The following is a 19,298-nucleotide window of genomic DNA, read 5'->3' as shown; positions in this document are numbered from 1 at the left end:
TGGCAGTGTGCTCCTGTAGCTAATGAAACTGAATAGTCTCTGCTGTTCAATTGGGCTTTTATCATTACTTACAAATGCGATCTGAATGAATGCAGATATAACTGACCTGGTTTTATAGGATTTTTTTTTTCATCCATCATGTAGGAAGGAGCTCTGAGTCAGGGATTTCTGCAATGAGTTTGATAGAAAGGGCAGACTTTCAGGTCATGGGGAGAAGGCAAAACCCTGCTTCCTTTGGAATTTCAGACTTTTGGATACAATCCATTGGGAAGTGCACTTCTGCGGCTTTCAGTGTGAGATCTTAGGAGATTGTGATATATGATTCCTTCTAACAGTCCAATCCTATACTTTCCCCTCACTGCTGACACATTGAAGCTGTCAGGGAGACAGTTCCAGAGGTCTCCATTGGGTAAGCCTCCATCTTTCAGAGGGGTCTACTTGGACATATGCCAGCAAACTCTCTGGCTCAAGTCCGCGTGGACCAAGCACGCGGGGTTGGGTCTGGGAAGGGGGGTTGGATTCATCTGTCACTGCTGAACCCACACCTTCTTTGACTCGATTCAGTCTCCCCCACCCTCATTGTACCCATTTCAGAATCATAAACCTCCTGATCTGAGATACCACAGGAGTTCATTTGGCCATAGGCCAAAACGGATCTCCGAGCCTTCATTCTACCACACACTATGTCTCTACCAACAACTTTCCAGATGTATTTGTGGTAACAAAGCAAACAAGTAGCTGGGTTCTCCAATGATCTGTGAAACCACATTTCCAGAACCCCCAAGATATGGGGGTGGGGAGTTGGAAAGCAAATTGTCGAGAAGTCCACAACTAGTCCTGCTGTATTTTCAGAAATATATCTGATTTTTCAACTTTTATAAAGTAATATGCTTTGCACATGGGTGATTCACTATATAAAACACAATCACCTTCCAACATTAGAATATAAATGACTATAAAATTGTACTGTTAATTTCTAGACTACAGCATCTTTTTCATCATGCAAGAGAGAGTAGAATATTTTGAGACCATAAAGTGTCAAGAAATTGTTTAGCAAATCATTTATTCATGTTTTCATTATGTGCCTTTTGATCGACTATGGCTGCAATCAGTTTGCTTGCTTCTGCGGCACAACCTCCATTAATTTCATTGGTGGTTGCTAAGGCCTACAGCCCTCAATTTTGCTACCTTGCAATGAACGAAGGCTGGGCAAAGGCAATGCCTGCTGGATGGCACACCCTGTGACTGTCAACATTTATTCAGAATTGCTTCTGTGCAGTGTTGCATGGTGTATAATGGCTTAGGTGAACCCTTAAAGAGGGATTTGCATTGTTTCTATTCTGCTTGTTAAAGATTTTTGAAATATTTCCTGTTGAGCGCACACAGCTAACACCAAGAACCTTTCTCATTTCATCATGTAATATCTTTAAATGGTAAAAGTGTGAACTGAAAGCCTGTTAAGAGCTACTTCAGAAGACCTTGCAAATTGGAAGCGTTTCAGCGAGAATTGAGATCCTTGTCACTGACTACTCCCTAAATAAATTGTTTTAAGAGATTCAGCTGCATGATTTTCAAACTATGTGCAGCTTCTCCATATAAAATCTCTGCAGTTAAAATGCAGAGCATGCTGTAGTCTCTCACATCTCAATCTCTAACAGTCATGTGTCAAAATTTCTTCGTGCAAATGTTGTGAAGTCCAGAACCAATTATCCCTAGCAGAGTAACTTGGAACATAAAAAAATGGCATATTTGTTTACAGACTGATAGAGCAACTTCCACAAATGTACTTTTGCTTCTCCATCACAGGATGAGCACAAAATCACCCTATTATTTTTCAAATGGCATGACAAATATTTCTCTGAATAGCAGCATCTGATCCCCAAGACTGCTTCCGTACTAGCCCCTCTCCCCAGAAGTGACATCATTCATTCAGTAATTAGGGGGCCGATCCACCAGCACACCAGGCCTCCATGCAACCTCCAGCCTGCACAGTTCTCTCTCAGGATTCACTGCAGCTCATGCTGGCCCTTCTGCACTACTGCTCAATAATTTATGCTGGATTGGGCTGTAGGAAGGATTGTTGCCAAACTCTTGCATTTCAGTGTTTTTGATGTTGTCCTGGTGTCCCTTTCTTTCAGACCTCATTTGGGGTGGTTTTTCAAACTTGGAATTGCAGTGCCAGACTCTCCGTTGTGGGCTGGCAAAGCACAGTTGATGCACCTAGTGGGACAAATGGTCAGAGAGACAGATATTGTCAAGTCAAGTTTCAGCACTCCTGTTCCTGTTTCCTGGTTCTACTGTTGTTATCCTGCTACATAGTCCTTCCCACTGAACTCAGGCTGTTGAGTGGCTATTTGTTTTGTAAGCAAAATAGGACCACTCAAAACAAGGTAGTGCTGTCTGCATCCTCCATTTAATCAGAGAAGCCAGAAATTGTAGCTGAGATGGTCTGCATAAAAGAAGCATGGAGACCCTCTCTCAAAACATTGGGAAACAGTGCAGACAGCACACTGTTTCTCCTGTCTTTTTTTAATTATTATTTATTTATCTTGAATTACCACACACAGACATACAAACATATACATTTAGGAGTGCTAAATACCATATACCAATTACTCATTAATCATACTATATCTCCTAATCTACTACTCTTCGACTTTTAACTCTTATTTAGTATAATATATACTAAATTTTCCCTAATGCCCTGTACTATATTTTCTAAATTTTCACTTTCTATCAAACATAAACTTACTTCAATTACTCATTAATATTAAAACAAAATAATCTAATTACCAAAATATAACAACATATAAAACAATTCTTCCATCTACTTCTAACTCTTCTACTCATTTATATATTTCTTATATCAAATATAATAGATTTTTCCTAATTCCCTATAATATCTTTTCTAAATATTCAACGAGTTCAATTACTCATTAATATCAAATAATAATAATCTAATTTCCAAATTATAATAAAACCAACCATAGCATCTCTTATAATATGTTCTTTACCATTCTCCAATCTATTTCTCCAATCTGATTACATTTTTTTCTTTAACATAATAACATCTATAAAACAATTCGTCTACACGCTAACATTTCCCGCTATTTTTTCTAATTCATATATATCAATTTCGTATATATTTATTCTTTAAGTAAATTTAAACCAGTTATTAACTAAATAAAATCCTCCAATTTTCTTTAACCCTCAGGTTTCCACAAGTAATTCTGGATTTTAGTCCACACACCAAATTATATTTATAATTATAATCCGATTTATTTCACTACAAAGATAAAGAGAACTTTCAACATCCTTAAAAAATTTCTCATTAACACCTTTAGTGTATCCAGGGCTTTTAGCCAAATCAGTCAATCAAAGCTGGGGACAATATTAACACATACTTATCTTAAATTTCCAACTTAAACTTTACGCTTTATGCTTTTTCTTCCATATGGTATCTTAGCAGGGAGCCAGCAGCTTGATTGCAGACACTGCACCTCCCCCAATACTGTCCCTGATGATTAGGTTTCTGAGAAGAAAGCCCACCCACTCCCCACCCCCCAGTCGGACTTTCAAAGTCTCTGGTACCTGCACCGTGGAAAGATCTTATCTCTCCTGATAAAGATCTTCAGATCCTCTTCAGACCTGCAGTTTTGGGGGGGAAACAGACTGTCTCGCAGGAGCCCCTGGAGACATGTCTGTTCATCCACTGTTGGCTCCTCCCACTGTCTTTCTCCTGTCTTCAGTGACTCTGTGGATTTCCCTCCTACAAAAACTGATCTTTCAGTTCCTTCAGACATTGCAGTTTGTCATGGTTCTGTTGCTAACCACTTCCCCCAATCCATCAATCCAGGACAGTTCTGGACCTGCCCCTGGACGTACCCCAGGGCAAAGGTCCACGATGTTACCCCCCCACCACCACCACCATGCCGTCCCTCTTACTTACCCAATGCAACAGAGCCTTGCACACATTCGGGACAACTCGGAAAGCCACTGGGAAACCGGAAGTATTGCTTAAGAATAGCGTCGGAAGCCTCAAAAGTCTTCCCGCGAAGTTCGGAACACTGCAGATGCAGCACTCAGGGCATTTGCCCCCCGCTGCCCTCCAGGCCTGCCACTAGTTCTGAACTTTCTGTGACATCACAGCAATTCATCCATTGGCTTTGGGGAAGTAACTGCTTTTTATCTTATGTACGTGAGCATGAGAAACAAAGGAATAAAGGTGAAGCAAAACAAATAGGAAACAGAGAAACAAAAGCATGAAATACTTTAGAGACAGAGGCATGAACAAAGAAGATTGTTTTTCCCTTTCACAAATGAACAGTGTCACTCTATGCTTCTGAGAGTGCAATCTTGTACATGCCTACTCAGAAGTAAGCCCCATTGTATTCTATCCAGGAAAGTGCACATAGAATTTCAGTCTGATAGTCTAAGTGCATAGGATTTCAGCCTGATAGCTACTGGAAAAAGGATTTATAGTCAGGAGAAAACAGCAAGAGGTGATGTAAATTGTGTGGAAATTCTTAAGAAAAGATATTTATTTCTTGAACTCAAGAGTATAGAACTCAGATATAAGTTCTAATATTTCAAAACCAGTCTAAATGAATATCGCACCAGCCACTCAAAACTTGGCAAGCAATGAAAATTGTTTTTTGAACTTGCTTCAAGAATTAAGATTGCAGGATAGAGGTTTTCCTCTCAGCAAATTGAAGGTGAATAAATTGTGTTCTGTCTCCTTAGAAATTGAATTGATTGCCAGAGGTTAGAGCTATGATGGCAAGTCTTAAGAAAATGCCATGTGGGGGTGCTGGAAGGAGGTTGAGATTGATTTTTCGCTGTGCTTTTAAAACACGAGCAGCAACCTGTTCCATTAATTCTAACATCAATGCAGAAATAGAAAGGTAAATATATTAGTGTTTAGTGACTTGAGGGACAATTGGCTTGAATTGAACACATTACTTCTTCCCAGCGAGCACAGGGAGAGCAATTAAATCCTCAGCATTCAATGTTTCTTTGTATGGCTCAGCAGCATTGAAATTGGCTTCAAATTATACATTTCCTTTTGCTGAAAGCTATTTTTCTTCGTTCCCAGTCTCAGGTAAGTACATGCTGCATAACCACATGAATTACACTGGTTTTGCACCTGACTCACAGTTGGTTCAGAAAATAGAGGGCAGAGCGGCATATTGTTTTTCTTTCAACATACACTTACAGCCCAATCATATTCTTCTGCGCTGGTGGAATGCATGCTCTGCCAGCATTCACTGTCTCAGGAGCACTCTAAAGTGCTTTGCAACAACACTTCTAGCCAGCATGCCAGTGGGAAGGCCACAGTCTTTCCACATGCACCAGCACTCACAGGGACCCTGCCAGACAAGGTGAGCCCAGCACGGGGGCTGGGGAAGGGCAAGGAGGGACAGGATTGACAGTACTAGCACACACTGTATCCTATTCCCCTTTTTCCAGATCTGATCCATTGATATGGATCAACTCAGTCTTGTGCCAATGACATCATTGGTGCCAGTGATATCAACAGGTTCAAGACGATCCATTGCGGCTGTTGAGGCTTATCCTGGGGTAAGGGAAGGAGACCTCCAGCAGCCAAAATTCCCCCACATGATGCTGCATAGCTCCTGTCAGCCCCATTCTACCACCATGTGGGAATGTATTTAAGATTGGAGTGTCAGTTTGTGGCACAGAAGTTTCTACCAAATTTTTGGCACCGTGAGGTTTCCACCAAAGATTTATTGAGGCTCACCACTGGAGTACCCAGCTGTCAGCTGGGGCCACACCAGCATCTTCATGCCACCTGTTTAGCACAAGCAAATTGTCCATAAAGAATGAACTGGACGCATGCTTGGAGATGTGTCTGCTCACAAGACTGCAATGATCAAAGAGAATATTTTAACCAGGCCAGTCAGTTTCTCTACATTGGAGTAACCATGTGTATCAGATCCTATCCAGCCAACCAAAGGGTTGATGCCATTTTTGCTGAAACAGATGAATCCAACTACCCCATCTGGAGTTTGCAATTCATACTTCTCCCCCCCCCCTGCATTTTTTTTTTTTTTTGCAAATTTGTTTTTCTCCCAAGCTCCTTCCAGAAAACTAAAACATCCTGCAAGCATATGTGGCAGACCGCAGTTCCAAAATAAGCTCAGACTTTAAAATTGTCACCCTGTACGAAGTAAAAATAAACCAGGAGCTTATCTTCTTATATGCATGATTCCTCCATTCTAAGCAGCTTAACCTAAGAATGAAGAACATAACACCAGCGCACTGTCAGCATTCATTATTCCTGACTTTTTTTTTACCCAAAGCTTCAACTTTCAGGCTCTGGCTCAAAAGTAAAACCCGCTTTCTGTGATTTTTAAATCTCTAATTGAAATAGAGAAAATGAGTAAAGTGATTAACATGCAATAAAAGAGTTTGAAAAGCCAGCAATAACAGGGCTGGCCTGTATTCACTGACAATTTAATTTAAAAGTCAGGCAAAAGAACTTTCTTTGTTATCGATTTATCAGTATCCTTGACTTCATGAAACACTTTTGATAACCGTGTTCTAATTAAACAGTGTTGTTCAAATAGCATCAATTTCAATCCCATCCGTTAACACAGCTACATAGGGTTGGTTTCTTACAATCACCCACACACTTCCAAATCTCTTCTAATACCCATCGCAATCAATACTGTACACAAAGCATCGCTTTCTGCAGCTCTGGCAGTTTCAGTGCTTCTTCTTTGACCTCACAAAGAAATGTGTCTCTCTCTGTGTCATTGTCACATCCCAGGTGCTGGATGGGAGCTGCCCTTTGCTCGCTCCACTGTTAGAGAACAGGCCAGCACAGTGGATGGAGAAGTGTAAACACTGCAGATTCCATGGGTCTTTCCTATTTATGAAGAGATATGATAAGAATTGGGTGGAAAAGGTTGTCATGATTGGCTGAGGGCCCAATCCTATCCAACTTGCCAGTGCCAATACAGCCATGCCAATTTGGGTCCCAAGCCAACATAGTGATAGTCACAGATACATACTCAGTTGAATGGGCTTGCAGAGGAAACAGCTTCCATGTGGCAGTGGGTGTCTATGAAAGGATCATCCTAAACTGTAACACTTGTGGTAGATTGGAGGGAATGCCATTTCGCTAATGTAATCTTCATTTACCTGCTAACTGGCTGCTTTTCTTAATTTATTGAATGTGAAGATGTTGACTTTTACAGCCCAATCCTGAGCAGCCCAGGGTGCAGGGCTGCAGCGGTGCCAAAAATGGCTGCCACTGTATCCTCTGTATTCTGGGCAGCCGCCTTCCCCGGGTAAACTGAGTAGCCCTGCAATGGGGCTCCTTGATTTGGCAGAGAATCAAGAGCCTCCAAGTCAAACGGTAAGCAAGTCAGGAGGTCCCGCCTCCCCCTCTCCCCCCCAGAATGCCTCCTTCCTGCCCTCTCCCCATCCTCTACCTGCCTCCGTATTCCCCAGAATGCCTCCTCCCCGCCTCCCCCCATGCCCCCACCTACCTCTCCACTGCTTGGCGGTCCACGCAACCACCGAGTGGCAGAGCCCGGTGGCCACCCTGTGCTAGCCCAGCACCAGCCAGCACTGGGCTAGCACTGCCACTTGCCCAGCGGTAGGATCTTATGGCATGTTTGCAACAGTGCATGCTGGCGGTAAGTGTCCAGGGCTTTGTTACCTTGTATTGGCAACCTTCAGTCTCGAAAGACTATGGTATCGCACTATGAAAGGTGGTTCTGGCACAGCATCTATCGCGTTCTGAAAGGTGGTTTGTTACCTGATGTCCTATTTCATCCTATAAGTTGCACGAAGTAGAGGGAGGCAGTAGGAAGAGCTTCCGGGAACAGCATTGCAGTGTCTGAGGTTCTTAAGTTCTAATGCTTGGTGACAACGTCATTGCCATTTAGCAGGACTTTAGGAGCCCAGTCCACCTTGAAATCAATCTAGAGTTTTCTCCAGATAAATTCTGGAGTTGCCAATTCCTTCTCAAAACAACAGTGCAGAAATGAAGCCCTTTGTGTCCATCCCTTCATCTAAAGGGATGGTTTATGTTCAAACTTCAGATTTATTTATCGGGTTGTTTAAAAGATTTATACCCCTACTGTCCTGCCTCCTGATAACAGGGTGCTCAAGATGATTTGCAATATTCAGTAAAATATAATAAGAAGTAAAAAGCAAAGTCTAGCATACAACATCTTAAATACAAAAAATACATAAAATGCAGAAAATGTGTAAAAGTGAAAATAATAAAAGCATCTAAAAACAGCATAAAAACAGATTCAAGCATCATAACCAGTGTCCACCATATTTTGTCCTGTCCTTGTCTCATCAGTCTTCTTCCCTTTCCTACACGTGCAATCTTAACTGTAATATTTAGATCACATTTGACACCTGTTTGGAAACCCCCACCACCCCAATGCACTTAGGAAGGGGAACACTGAATCAGGAGGGAGGTGAAACATGCTTGTGTACATCCTGATTTACATGAGGGCAAATGAGCCCAATAAAGCAGACATTAAATTGTATTGTATTGGCAACCTTCAGTCTCGAAAGACTATGGTATCGCGCTCTGAAAGGTGGTTCTGGCACAGCGTCTAGTGTGGCTGAAAAGGCTAATCCGGGAGTGACAATCCCTTCCACACCGGGAGCAAGTGCAGCCTGTCCCTGGTCTGTCTCCCTGGCTATGGGCCTTCCTTCTTTGCCTCTTTGCCTCAGACTGTTGGCAAAGTGTCTCTTCAAACTGGGAAAGGCCATGCTGCACAGCCTGCCATGCTGCACAGCATTAGAACAGTGCCATCATCCTCCATCATTCAAAGGATACCAAATCCGTACCTGAAACTTCTTACCTCTGAAACTTCTTGCCATTTGCATGCATCAGTGTGTAGTGTTAAAAGTCACACTTCAGCAAATATTTGCTCAGTGATGCAGCAGAGACCATGAGCCATACAGTTCACAAGCTCTGTATCCTTGATGGCTTCACCAAGGCAGGCAGGACATCTCATCCACCAAGGTGTTGCCTTATATTCATGTCCTTCAGTCTTTGTTTGAGATAGTGTTTGTGAGAGCTTTTTTTTTTTCTTTGTTATCCTTCAGAGATAAAAATACATAAGTCCCATTGAGGATGTAAAGAGAAATATCTCCACAGCAACCCTTCAAATACTGAGATTTATTAATGCATGTCAACCGACTTTATGGAATCAGGAACCAGTTGAGCATGGTTTCATTGAAGCACAAATGTCCTATAACTTAGTTTTGAACAAGCCAGTGAGTCTCATATTATGTTTGGGAGAAGGAGCAATAGCATGCAAACATTCAAAGAACAGACATTTCCTGAAGTTTATGTTTGTTGTTTAGTTGTGTTCTGGAGCCATTGTCACATCCTAGGTGACAATCCCATATCAGGGATGTGTGGTGGGTGGGGAGGCAGGTGAGGCATAGCCTCCCCACCAGAGTTCTTTGAAAAGCACTGTCACTGTGTGAGGTGTGCAAGCACACACACACAGCATGTGGGTTGTGAATTTTTCAGTCATGGAAGTTTTTCAGTCTCTTTAGCCCTATTAAGCTAATTGACTTTTGAGCATCCCTCCCAGAACTGTTGATTTATTGGTTTTATTCACAGGAAAGAAAATGTTGTTCTTGTAACCATAAAATTACTACCAAGGTTTATAAAACTGTTAAAATGGCATCTTAAACGAATTAGGTAGAAATGAGAATAGGGTGTCTGTATTGCATGGTTCAGTTTAATGAGTCCTTGATTTTTGTTGTAAACTTTTTTTAAAATGACACTTCAAACTGGAAAAAAAACCCTCATTTTTCCATCGATTTCATATTTCTGTCCTCTGCATCAAAGCAAACTTTGCAAAATCTATTTCACATGCACAGGGAAGAATTGCACTCATTTGGGTTGTAGTAAATTATGGACAATTAGTACCAGCTTTGTTGCTTTAAAAAAAGAAGAAGGAAAAACCACATCCCAATCTTGTGCTGGATAAGGGCTTGGAAATATGGATTCAATACCAATATTTAGGCCTTCTTAGGCTGTCAACAAATGCCATATAGGTGGCAATACAGGTTGTGTCTCAATATTCGCAAGGGTTCCATTCCCAGACCTCACTTGGATGAATAAACTAATGCTGTGTTGCATTTCAGCACACCTGTTGATTCTGCAGTTTCCACCTTGGAAATTGGGTCTCGCCATTCTTAAATTCAAGCACCCTAGCTATATGTTTTTGGATATTTGATGACTGTCTGTTTATAATAATGTTTCTTTTCTCCAAGCAGTGTTACCTGTTGAATATATGATGGGTATTCAGCAACTACAGATGGGGTAATAATAATGATTTTTGTTTCTCTCTCATTTCAGTTGTTTGAGTTCATGAACTTTTTGGCTGAGAATGTCATCTTCTGTTATATGGGATTAGCTCTGTTCACATTCCAAAACCACATCTTCAATGCCCTGTTTATATTTGGAGCATTTGTATCCTTTGTTTTAAGTACAAGCAAATACTGTATACTGCATAGAAATTGTTCTGTACTTCATCTTTAAGCCCAGAGAGCTTCAGCATGAGAAAGTCCCATGAGTTAACTTATTTTGCAAGAGACACCTGTGTTAATGGTTAGTCCTGTGATCTGCTGGGAGAACATTCCATCACATAAGCTCCTACTTGCAGCCTAAAGTGGTACCATTCAGACATAGGTTTACCAGTGCTGTGAGAATTTAGTCTTTCTCTCTTTTCAGATATAGAGTAAGTAGTGTAGAAGTTGGTTCCACATGATGCAATCCTGTGCTATGTATGTGAATAACGTGAACATATGGATGGGATTGATCATGTAGACCTTCTACATGCAATAGGCACCCCATGAGGACAAAATAGTCATCTCTGGGGAAAGATCCATGTGATCAGTCCCACTCAGGGCCACATTAGTCATGTGTTTACCTGCAGCACGATCATACTAGGTGAAAGATTTTGCTGCTTTATGAAGGGACCTTGAAAAGAATGTAGACAGTCCTGGTGGAAGAAAGTTCCTGAACTTATTTGAGAGTAAAGAATATGTACAAATGCTGAGATTATTTGACCAAGGTTCATGGAAGCTTCCTAACCAGACACTGAAGCTGAAGCTTAAGCAGAACACCTGGATATTTTCTGTGTAAGACTTTCTCTTCAAACCATAGGATTATTTCACTCTAGGTCCCCCCACCCCTTATCTACAATAGTCCATATAGCATGCAAGCCATCACACAGCAGTTATACACTAAATGCAAAATTAGGTAGAGTAGCTGGGTTTGTTCTATATGCTTCCCAATCCCCACTGAGGAAATGTTTCTAGAATTGCCATTCAATTTGTCCTCCTCATCTTGCATCCACAGAATGGCTCAAGCTCTTAGAGTGAAAAAGCAGACTCTTGATACATTGGATGAGGTCCTAGTAGATAGACAGCTAGATAGATAGATATATTAGATTCAGTATACGAATGTGTAATATTTTGTCTAAAATGTATTTATTCTTCTAAAATGGCTATTAAAGCAATTTTAGCATTAGATGCACTGAAGGAAAATGAGAAAACCAACATGATTTTCTGAGCCCTACAAAATAATCAAAAAGTTTAGGGGGGGGGGGAGAGATGTGAAACTTAGAAGATGTGAAACTGGAGAGAGTCAATATGAATTGTGAGGAAATGAGTCAGTAATCATATCGTAAAGTACATTTATCCTCTCTGAATTACTGTTTGAGGAAAATAATACCATTGGTGTCTGTACAAATTGTAGTGAGGGGTTTCTCAGAAATATTGAGGAAGCTGTTGTCTTTTCAAAGATGGAACATGAATTCAAAGTAGTTGAAATGGGAACTAAGAGAAGGCTATTCAGGGGTGGACTGAAAGCAACCCTGGAACTGAACAATTTCCTTATATATAGAGACAGAAGTGAAAGTGAGTATACAGTATTTTAAAATATCAAATTTGTTTCTCCCCACAGTGAGATAAAATGGTGATTCTTCTCCTTACTTTAGAGGATCATATCAACATATCTGAGTCTAGTTTTGCTATTTCCTTCCTTATTTTCTTCAGCCTTTTACTTCAAATGATTGCAGGTGGCAATTTTCATAGCAAGAGCCTGTAACATATATCCACTTTCCTTCATTCTCAACTTGGGCCGAAAACAAAAGATTCCCAGGAATTTTCAGCACATGATGATGTTCTCAGGTAAGCCAACTGCTTCTGCTACTCTGTATCTTGCTGAAAAGAGAATCATGCACAGAAAAATGTGATTTTCATGCAAAGAAAAGGGAGAGGGAAAGATACCCTACCGGGAAAATATGTGTGAGCTGCTCTGTGATCCATGGAATTCACTGCAGAGATTTATGATCACTTCAGAGAGCGTTGCCTCTGTCTGTTGATGATGTGGAGTAATGATTTTAATCACAAAGGTGCAGCCTGCCTATTAGGAAAGTTTATGAAGTGGGCTTGAATGGAGTAGCTGGGAAAATAACACTTACTCAGCACAATCTTATTGAAGAATGGCTGCCTTATGTACTGGGAGCTAGCTTACCCATTTTGGAAGTGAATATCTCTCAGTGAAAGTTGTTAGATAGTGGTAGCTTTGGAGGAATTTGAGCAACATAGCAGTAGCCTTCACAAGATGGGTGCACATACTGCTCCTCAGCCGTGTACTGTATATAAAAAATAATGCAAATACTTCAAGCATTTGGCCCATATTCATCATTTCCTGATTTGTGTCATTCTGATTTCCTGTGACCAAAATGGGGAAATGCACGTGTGGGTTCTTGAATAGAATGACTGTCATCCCAATCCTATCCTGGCCTGTCGCTCAGGATGTAGGGCTGACGGTGCACTGGCCACTGCATCCTATGCACTGGTTGGGGATAAGGCCCATCAAGAAATACAAGAATGTGTCAACCGCAAAAGGGTCCCCAAAGACTTTTCCGATCTACACCAGCTGTTTTGCTGCCAGGCAGCACAGGTAATATTGAGCTTGATGAACCAATGGTATGTCCAAGGCAGTTCTCTGTATTCATGCATTTTATTTTAGCTTTCCCAGTTACAGCAGTTCATCTGATCACCTTGGAATTCATCTAGAGCAAAATTCTAGAGTAATGCTACCCCATACTGTTTCTCTGCTGAGTTCTGAAGACAGAAACAGACAGGTTACTCTCTGGAACTCTCAGAAACACCACACACTTAGGTGCTGCCATATTTGTTTATATCTGGTGCCTCTGTGTTCATGCTCACAGATAGTGAAAGCTGGAAGCAAAAGTGGTGGCTAGCAGTTCTTATATTTTGTGCCTATCACATTTGTCTTGGATGGAAAACTGTGGAAAGAATACAAATAGAGAATGTATTGTTTATACGTATATTATGCTGCTTTCAAATACGTATCTCAGCATTTGGGGGGGGGGGTGTTTAATGATATTATAGTTCAATAGTAATCAGTCCTAATTGCTATGCTTACCTTTGGTTTATGAGTGTATCTGGTGATTTGTAGACCAAAGTACAGTACATAAAATATGTAAGAGGATCATATTGTGGTCAGATTTTGAAGAGGTTCAACCTATGGATTTGTTCATTATTTATAGGCACATCCTGAATAAAGGAACCCTAATCTACATATAATATTCAAGGGATTTCACTACTATGGCTCTCAATAAGAACTCTGTTAGTTCCCTAATAGGAGGTTTCTAGGCCACGCTTCAATAATATGGTTATGGCGCAACAATGAGACCAACCCTATTCCGCAAAGCATAGCAGTAAGCTAAGCGAGGAGGACAAATGACATACTTTGTGGGCTCAGACATTGTAAAAGCTCATCCTTTTCTTACATAGCTTCAGTAGCCACAAGAGAAAGAGAAACTGTTGAGAAGTGGAAGCTAACAGCTAAATATGAACTGAATATGAAATATGCATAGTATGTACTGCCACAGGACGTAGTGATCACAAGTAGCTTAGATGACTTTAAAATGAGATGGGACATGAAGAAGTCCCATCTATCAGTAGCCATGACCCAGTATTTGTCAATATTCTATTGCCTATATGATGTGCTCATGCGCTTCCCGGAGGCATTAAGTTACTTGAATTCTGTTTGCAGGTGCAGATGAATACACAAGTGGGGCCAACAGATGTGATCCCACTGCTCCCCCAACTGCCAGCCTCTTGTATACATTCTACATTTGAAAACGGGACTCTGGAAAGAGTAGATCAGAGCAAAAACGTGCATCCTAGACCTAAAAATGACTCTGGAATATAGGGCCTGTGTTTCAAGAAACTGCTGAATATGGCAAAGTGAAGAGGCTTGTTGAGCTCTGAGCCGTCCAATGTAGAATTCAATGTTAAAAAATGAAGTAGACCCATCTGCCCATATGACACACACAATAGAAATAGATATCACCCTTTATCTATGCCTCAGGAATAAAAGTACATCCCAGAATGCTTTTAAAGCTTCCTCTGCATTAGAACCTTTGGCCAAAGCAGTCCCAGGTACCCCCCCCCCCAATGTGATTTGAGGGGCACAATACAAACAAGGTCACAGGATCTATATAGCAAATTGGCACAATTGCCAGCTACTCTTGTCCACCTGGGGGTTCCATGCCTGCAGCAGCAAAATCAACACAGACATGTCGTTAATATAGTGTTACCTGACCCAGGATCTTGGGATGCAATGAACTGTAAGACCAATTAAAAAAACCTCTTGAGCATTTTTAAGGTGCTTTGCAATCATTCAGCTTTCCAGCACAGCAGGCTTCTCCGGACAGAATCTAAGGCAATCTGTTTCTGAAATGATATTGAGGATGGAAAACCCAGAATGAAAACATATGAGTGCAAACTACAGTTCATGTTTATAAAAATAATATTGTGTAAAAGTACAATTCTATGCATGTCTATTTAGAAATATGCTCCATTGTGTTCATGGGGCTTGTTCCCAGGAAAGAGAGTACAGGATTGGGCCCTAAATCCCTTGTTATATGATTGCAGCATTCTTACATTCTAGCTCTTGGAAATTCATTGAGTTACAGCAGTTTTCTGTCTCAGATGGGCATTCTCAGAATTCTAGTACACAATTCCAAGGCTACTGTATGCTATTCTAGATGTATCTGCATTTTATTAGTTGGAGAAACAGATCCACTATACCTTATGCTCCTCACTGGAGTGATGGGAGGCTTATATAAAATTAATAAATATCTGTAAAGCATTCACAGCATCTTGCTTGAATTACCGATTTAATTTAGAGGGCTTTCTCATTCCACAGGGTTTACAGTTTGCTTTGTGTTTTTCTAGCAAACATTAGATGAGCGTGCTAAAGCCTCTTACATCTGCAAAATGCAGTTATTTCTTTTGTATATCCAGGACCCAGGAGGGGGGATGCTTTTGTAAATAAGTCATACTGTGGGGTCATGCATCGCTTACTTATTACCACTCTATGGGGAACTTTTAATACATGAATCTGGCTATGGGTACCCTCATCAGTAGCCCCATGTTACCTTTGTGCTATTTTATTTGGTCTCTGTAGGTGTATCACTTTACATTAGTTCTAACATTACAAAAGTTGCTCCATATTATAGTTTATAAGCAATGTTTTGCTAGGCACCCATTGTCGCAAGCATTTAAAAATTCTTCTCAGAATTACTCACTTGCCTCTGCTATGGAAGCTTGTTCACTGAACGGAGCAGACTCTTTAAAAAGATTGCAGTCCATTTTGCTCCAAACCTGAAAAATAGGGGTGGGGGCGGAGGTTAGATTAACTCATTCTTACATTAGATACCAAAGACTGCTTTAAGTATCCCTTCAAAATATGAATTGGTCCCTTGAAGACACATGTGATTTGCCTCTCTCACATGGTTTTAGTATTCCAGTGCTTACTCTGGCAGTGTGGGATATCGCCACAGAGAAGAGACTCCTACAGTGCTGAGGTAATGTCAGAAGAGGGTTTAATATGTGGCAATCACAGTTTAGAGTCAATCTATGGAAGGATATGGATCAATTTACCACACATTCTAGCAAGCCCTTTATCATCTGTACCTCATATGTGGTAAAATCCTCCCTGCTATGTGGCCAGATGAGGCAGGCAAAAAAGTTCTCCCCAGGTGAAAGAAGCTATCCCAGGTGTATTGCCATACAGGTGTGTGGACTCTCTGTTTATTTCCTTACAGCAGTCAGGCATGTGAATGCTGAAACCATGTACAGGACTGAGCAAGGGGCAGACATTTTCCCCTACCTCAACTACTCTCATAGCATTCTGCAGAAGGAAACCCACACAAAGTGTGCGTGTGATGAAAGCATTCATGAGATCACGTTCTGTGTGTTGCCCACAGCTAGAAGACAACAGAGATTAATTTATCACCACTGACATGCTGAGAGGGTCACGACAATTGGCCTGGCTATCACCCTGAGCACCCTGAGGAGTTAAATAGAGATGAAATCAGGAGGCATCCCTTCTGGTTGATTATTAATTTGGATGCAAATATGATTCTTTCACGAACCCATATATATAAAACTGCATTAGGTGAAACAGGACTTTTTTCCTGAAATGTTGTAAAGTTTATTCAATATGTGTTAAATTGCACAGCATAAATGAAATGTGATTTTCCAAATGCAGAAACACAAACGTCTAAAAAGGAAATGGTTTGGCACTGTTTCTTCTCCCAGCAGAGCTACAACTCTAAATTGGATGCCTGGAATAAACACTGGCCTTTCAGCCTTGGATGCTATTATTTTGAGAATACTATACCCTGAACATTCCAGTAATAAATCCACATGCCATTCACACTGCAGAGCAGCATCTTTTACATAAAGACACTCTGCAAGACAGCTGCATAAACAGATAACGCAACATCACACAGATTTCTGAGTCCAGCCATTTTTGTATGAGAGGTACTAGTTCTTTATTTAAGTAGGCTTTCAGTTTCCCAGTTATTTGACCTTATTTGTTTTTGGTCCTTTATCCTCTGTAGGGGATAATGTAGGGGAAGGGTTCCCACTGAGTATCAAGATATGTTTCACATTTCAGAATTGATGGAGTAATACTTTTTGGGACTGCTTCCAGACATTTGCAATCATGTTCTATATAGCAGCCTCAGTTAACAATTTGGTGACAAATTTCTTGAACTTTATGGGCAGAAGCACTTCAGTTTAGTTATGGTGAACCAGTTCTTCACAACCTTGCACTGGTACTTCAAGGCATTCACATGATTCTGTCTTGAGGGTTTTAGGGCCATGCTGATGATGGATTCCTGTTAATATGTATCAATTACACAGATTACCAAAACACACTACAGGTATAACCTAATGATCCATGAATTTTTCACCTGTGGTTTTATCTCAACGTGATGGGAAGGGCCCCTTTAATTAAAGGAAAAAAGTTGTTTAACAGCCTCCTTAATGCAAGAGAGGGCAGCTGGCTGACAATCCAGCAATGATTCTCTCTCCATTTAGAACAACTTCACTCCAAGGCAAGCAATGCCTCCCTTCCTTTTGAGCAAGTGAAAGAAAGATAATCACTTTGCGTTCTTCCCCAGCACTGTGCTCTGGTAAAGGGAGGGGTCGCTGGCTCAGAGTGAAGCCTTTCTAAGCACCTGGAGAGAGACTGGTTGTTGGATTGTCTTCCTAATGACTCTGTCTTACATCATAAAAGTTGTTTTTAAATCACCTAGCAAAGGGACATTGTTTTTTAAATGGATTTGCTTTAATGCAACTTTTGCCATCCAGATGTGAATTCTGTAAATGGAACCCTTGCAAATAACCTCAACCTGTATAAGCATATCTATGGTGCACATAAGTCTTAAAGTCTGTTCCTGCTCTCTCAAGAAATCCTGGAAACTTGTTGTAGTTGTGCACCATACGCTTGAACTTTCTGTACAGAGAGTATTTGCAGAACCCATCAACAGCAATCATTTTCAAGATTCCTTGAGGAAAATAATGAGAAATAAACTGGCATGAAACCAATCTACAGCCCAATCCTATAATGTTTACTTAGATGTAAGCCTCACTGTGTTCAGAGGAGCATAGGATTGCAGCCCTGAGATCTCATTAAAAAATGAAAGCAATTTAAAAAATTAGAAATACTATTATTAAGAATATTAAGAAATTAAACAACAAGAACAACGGATATAATAAAATGAATGAAACGGAGCCTGAAAGGTTGCACTATCTTTCTCACATGTATATTTCAAAATCATGGATGTGCTCGTATGAAGTCTTTGTATTGTCAGTTAAAGTTGTCAAGCATTGTTTTACTAGATTTCCAAATGAGTGCTCAAATGCAGGTTCTGATCCTGGTAACATCTGGACAGGTGCACTAGCATTCACATCAGCAAGAATGGCTTCATTTTGTTGCTTGGAGAATCAGGCTGTAGCCTCCCAGAAATGATTTGCCAGATATTGTCAAAGCATTTACTTAAGCCATTTCTGCCTAATGTCACATATATGCAACAGGTACCAAATGTGTACACCTGTGGGCTGGACAAAAGTGGGTTAAAAGCATTCAGTGGCCTTCAATGGGAAGGTTGAGCTTGAGCATTTCAGCCTTGCTGGGGGCAATGTACAGGTGTGCACCACTTAACAACTGTAGTATGTTCTCCGATCCCTGTTATTATGCAATTAAGGGCACAATCCTAACCCCTTATGTCAGTGCTTTCCAGCACTGACATAAGGGCAATGCAGTTCTGAGGTAAGAGAACAAACATTCCCTTACTCTGTGGAGACCTCCGTGAGTGACACCCAACTGCTGGATGCAGCACATGTCCCATTGGCACCGCTATGCCAGTGCTGGAAAGCACTGACATAGGGCCCAATCCTATCCAATTTTCCAGTGCCGGTGCTGCTGTGCCAATGGGGCATGCACTGCATCTTATCATGGGCAGTAGTCACAGAGGTCCCCTTAAGGTATGGGAACATTTGTTCCTTTATCTTGGGGCTGCATTGCGTCTACAGTGGTGCTGGAAAATTGGATAGGATTGGGACCATAAAGTGTTAGGATTGCGCCCTAGGTTGTTAAGCAAACATTCAGCCCAGTCTAGTGCTTTTGTTGTGTAAACATACACTCCCTGCCAGATACTAGCTGGCTGCACAAACTACTGGAGGTAGATTGCCTCCTTTGCATTAAGAGCCTCTTTGTGGTGTAAACAAACACTCTGCTGCAGTCTATGGGAGTCCTGACTGCCTCATTAAGAGCCACTTTGACCATCGTCGTATATGCAGTCCGTCATTAAGCGGAAGGTTGTTAAGCAGTGCACGCCTGTACTTATTTTACACTACTAGGATTTTCTTCTGAGTTGGTG

The 19,298-nt window shown here is 41.0% G+C and overlaps 1 protein-coding gene across 1 annotated transcript in view; it reads left to right on the top strand.

Annotated features, from left to right (window-relative positions):
* The window catches only part of SLC9A9 (solute carrier family 9 member A9), a 294,081-nt gene that overhangs the window by 150,138 nt on the left and 124,645 nt on the right, over nt 1-19,298 (top strand). The window contains exons 10-11 of the mRNA XM_066618996.1: nt 10,376-10,489; nt 12,102-12,213. Of these exons, the coding sequence (XP_066475093.1) occupies nt 10,376-10,489; nt 12,102-12,213 (226 nt within the window). The remainder of the gene's footprint in view (nt 1-10,375; nt 10,490-12,101; nt 12,214-19,298) is intronic.

Source organism: Tiliqua scincoides, chromosome 3 (genome assembly GCF_035046505.1).
Source record: "Tiliqua scincoides isolate rTilSci1 chromosome 3, rTilSci1.hap2, whole genome shotgun sequence".
Taxonomy (NCBI): Eukaryota; Metazoa; Chordata; class Lepidosauria; order Squamata; family Scincidae; genus Tiliqua; species Tiliqua scincoides.
This window is presented reverse-complemented; position numbering and strand designations above follow the sequence as displayed.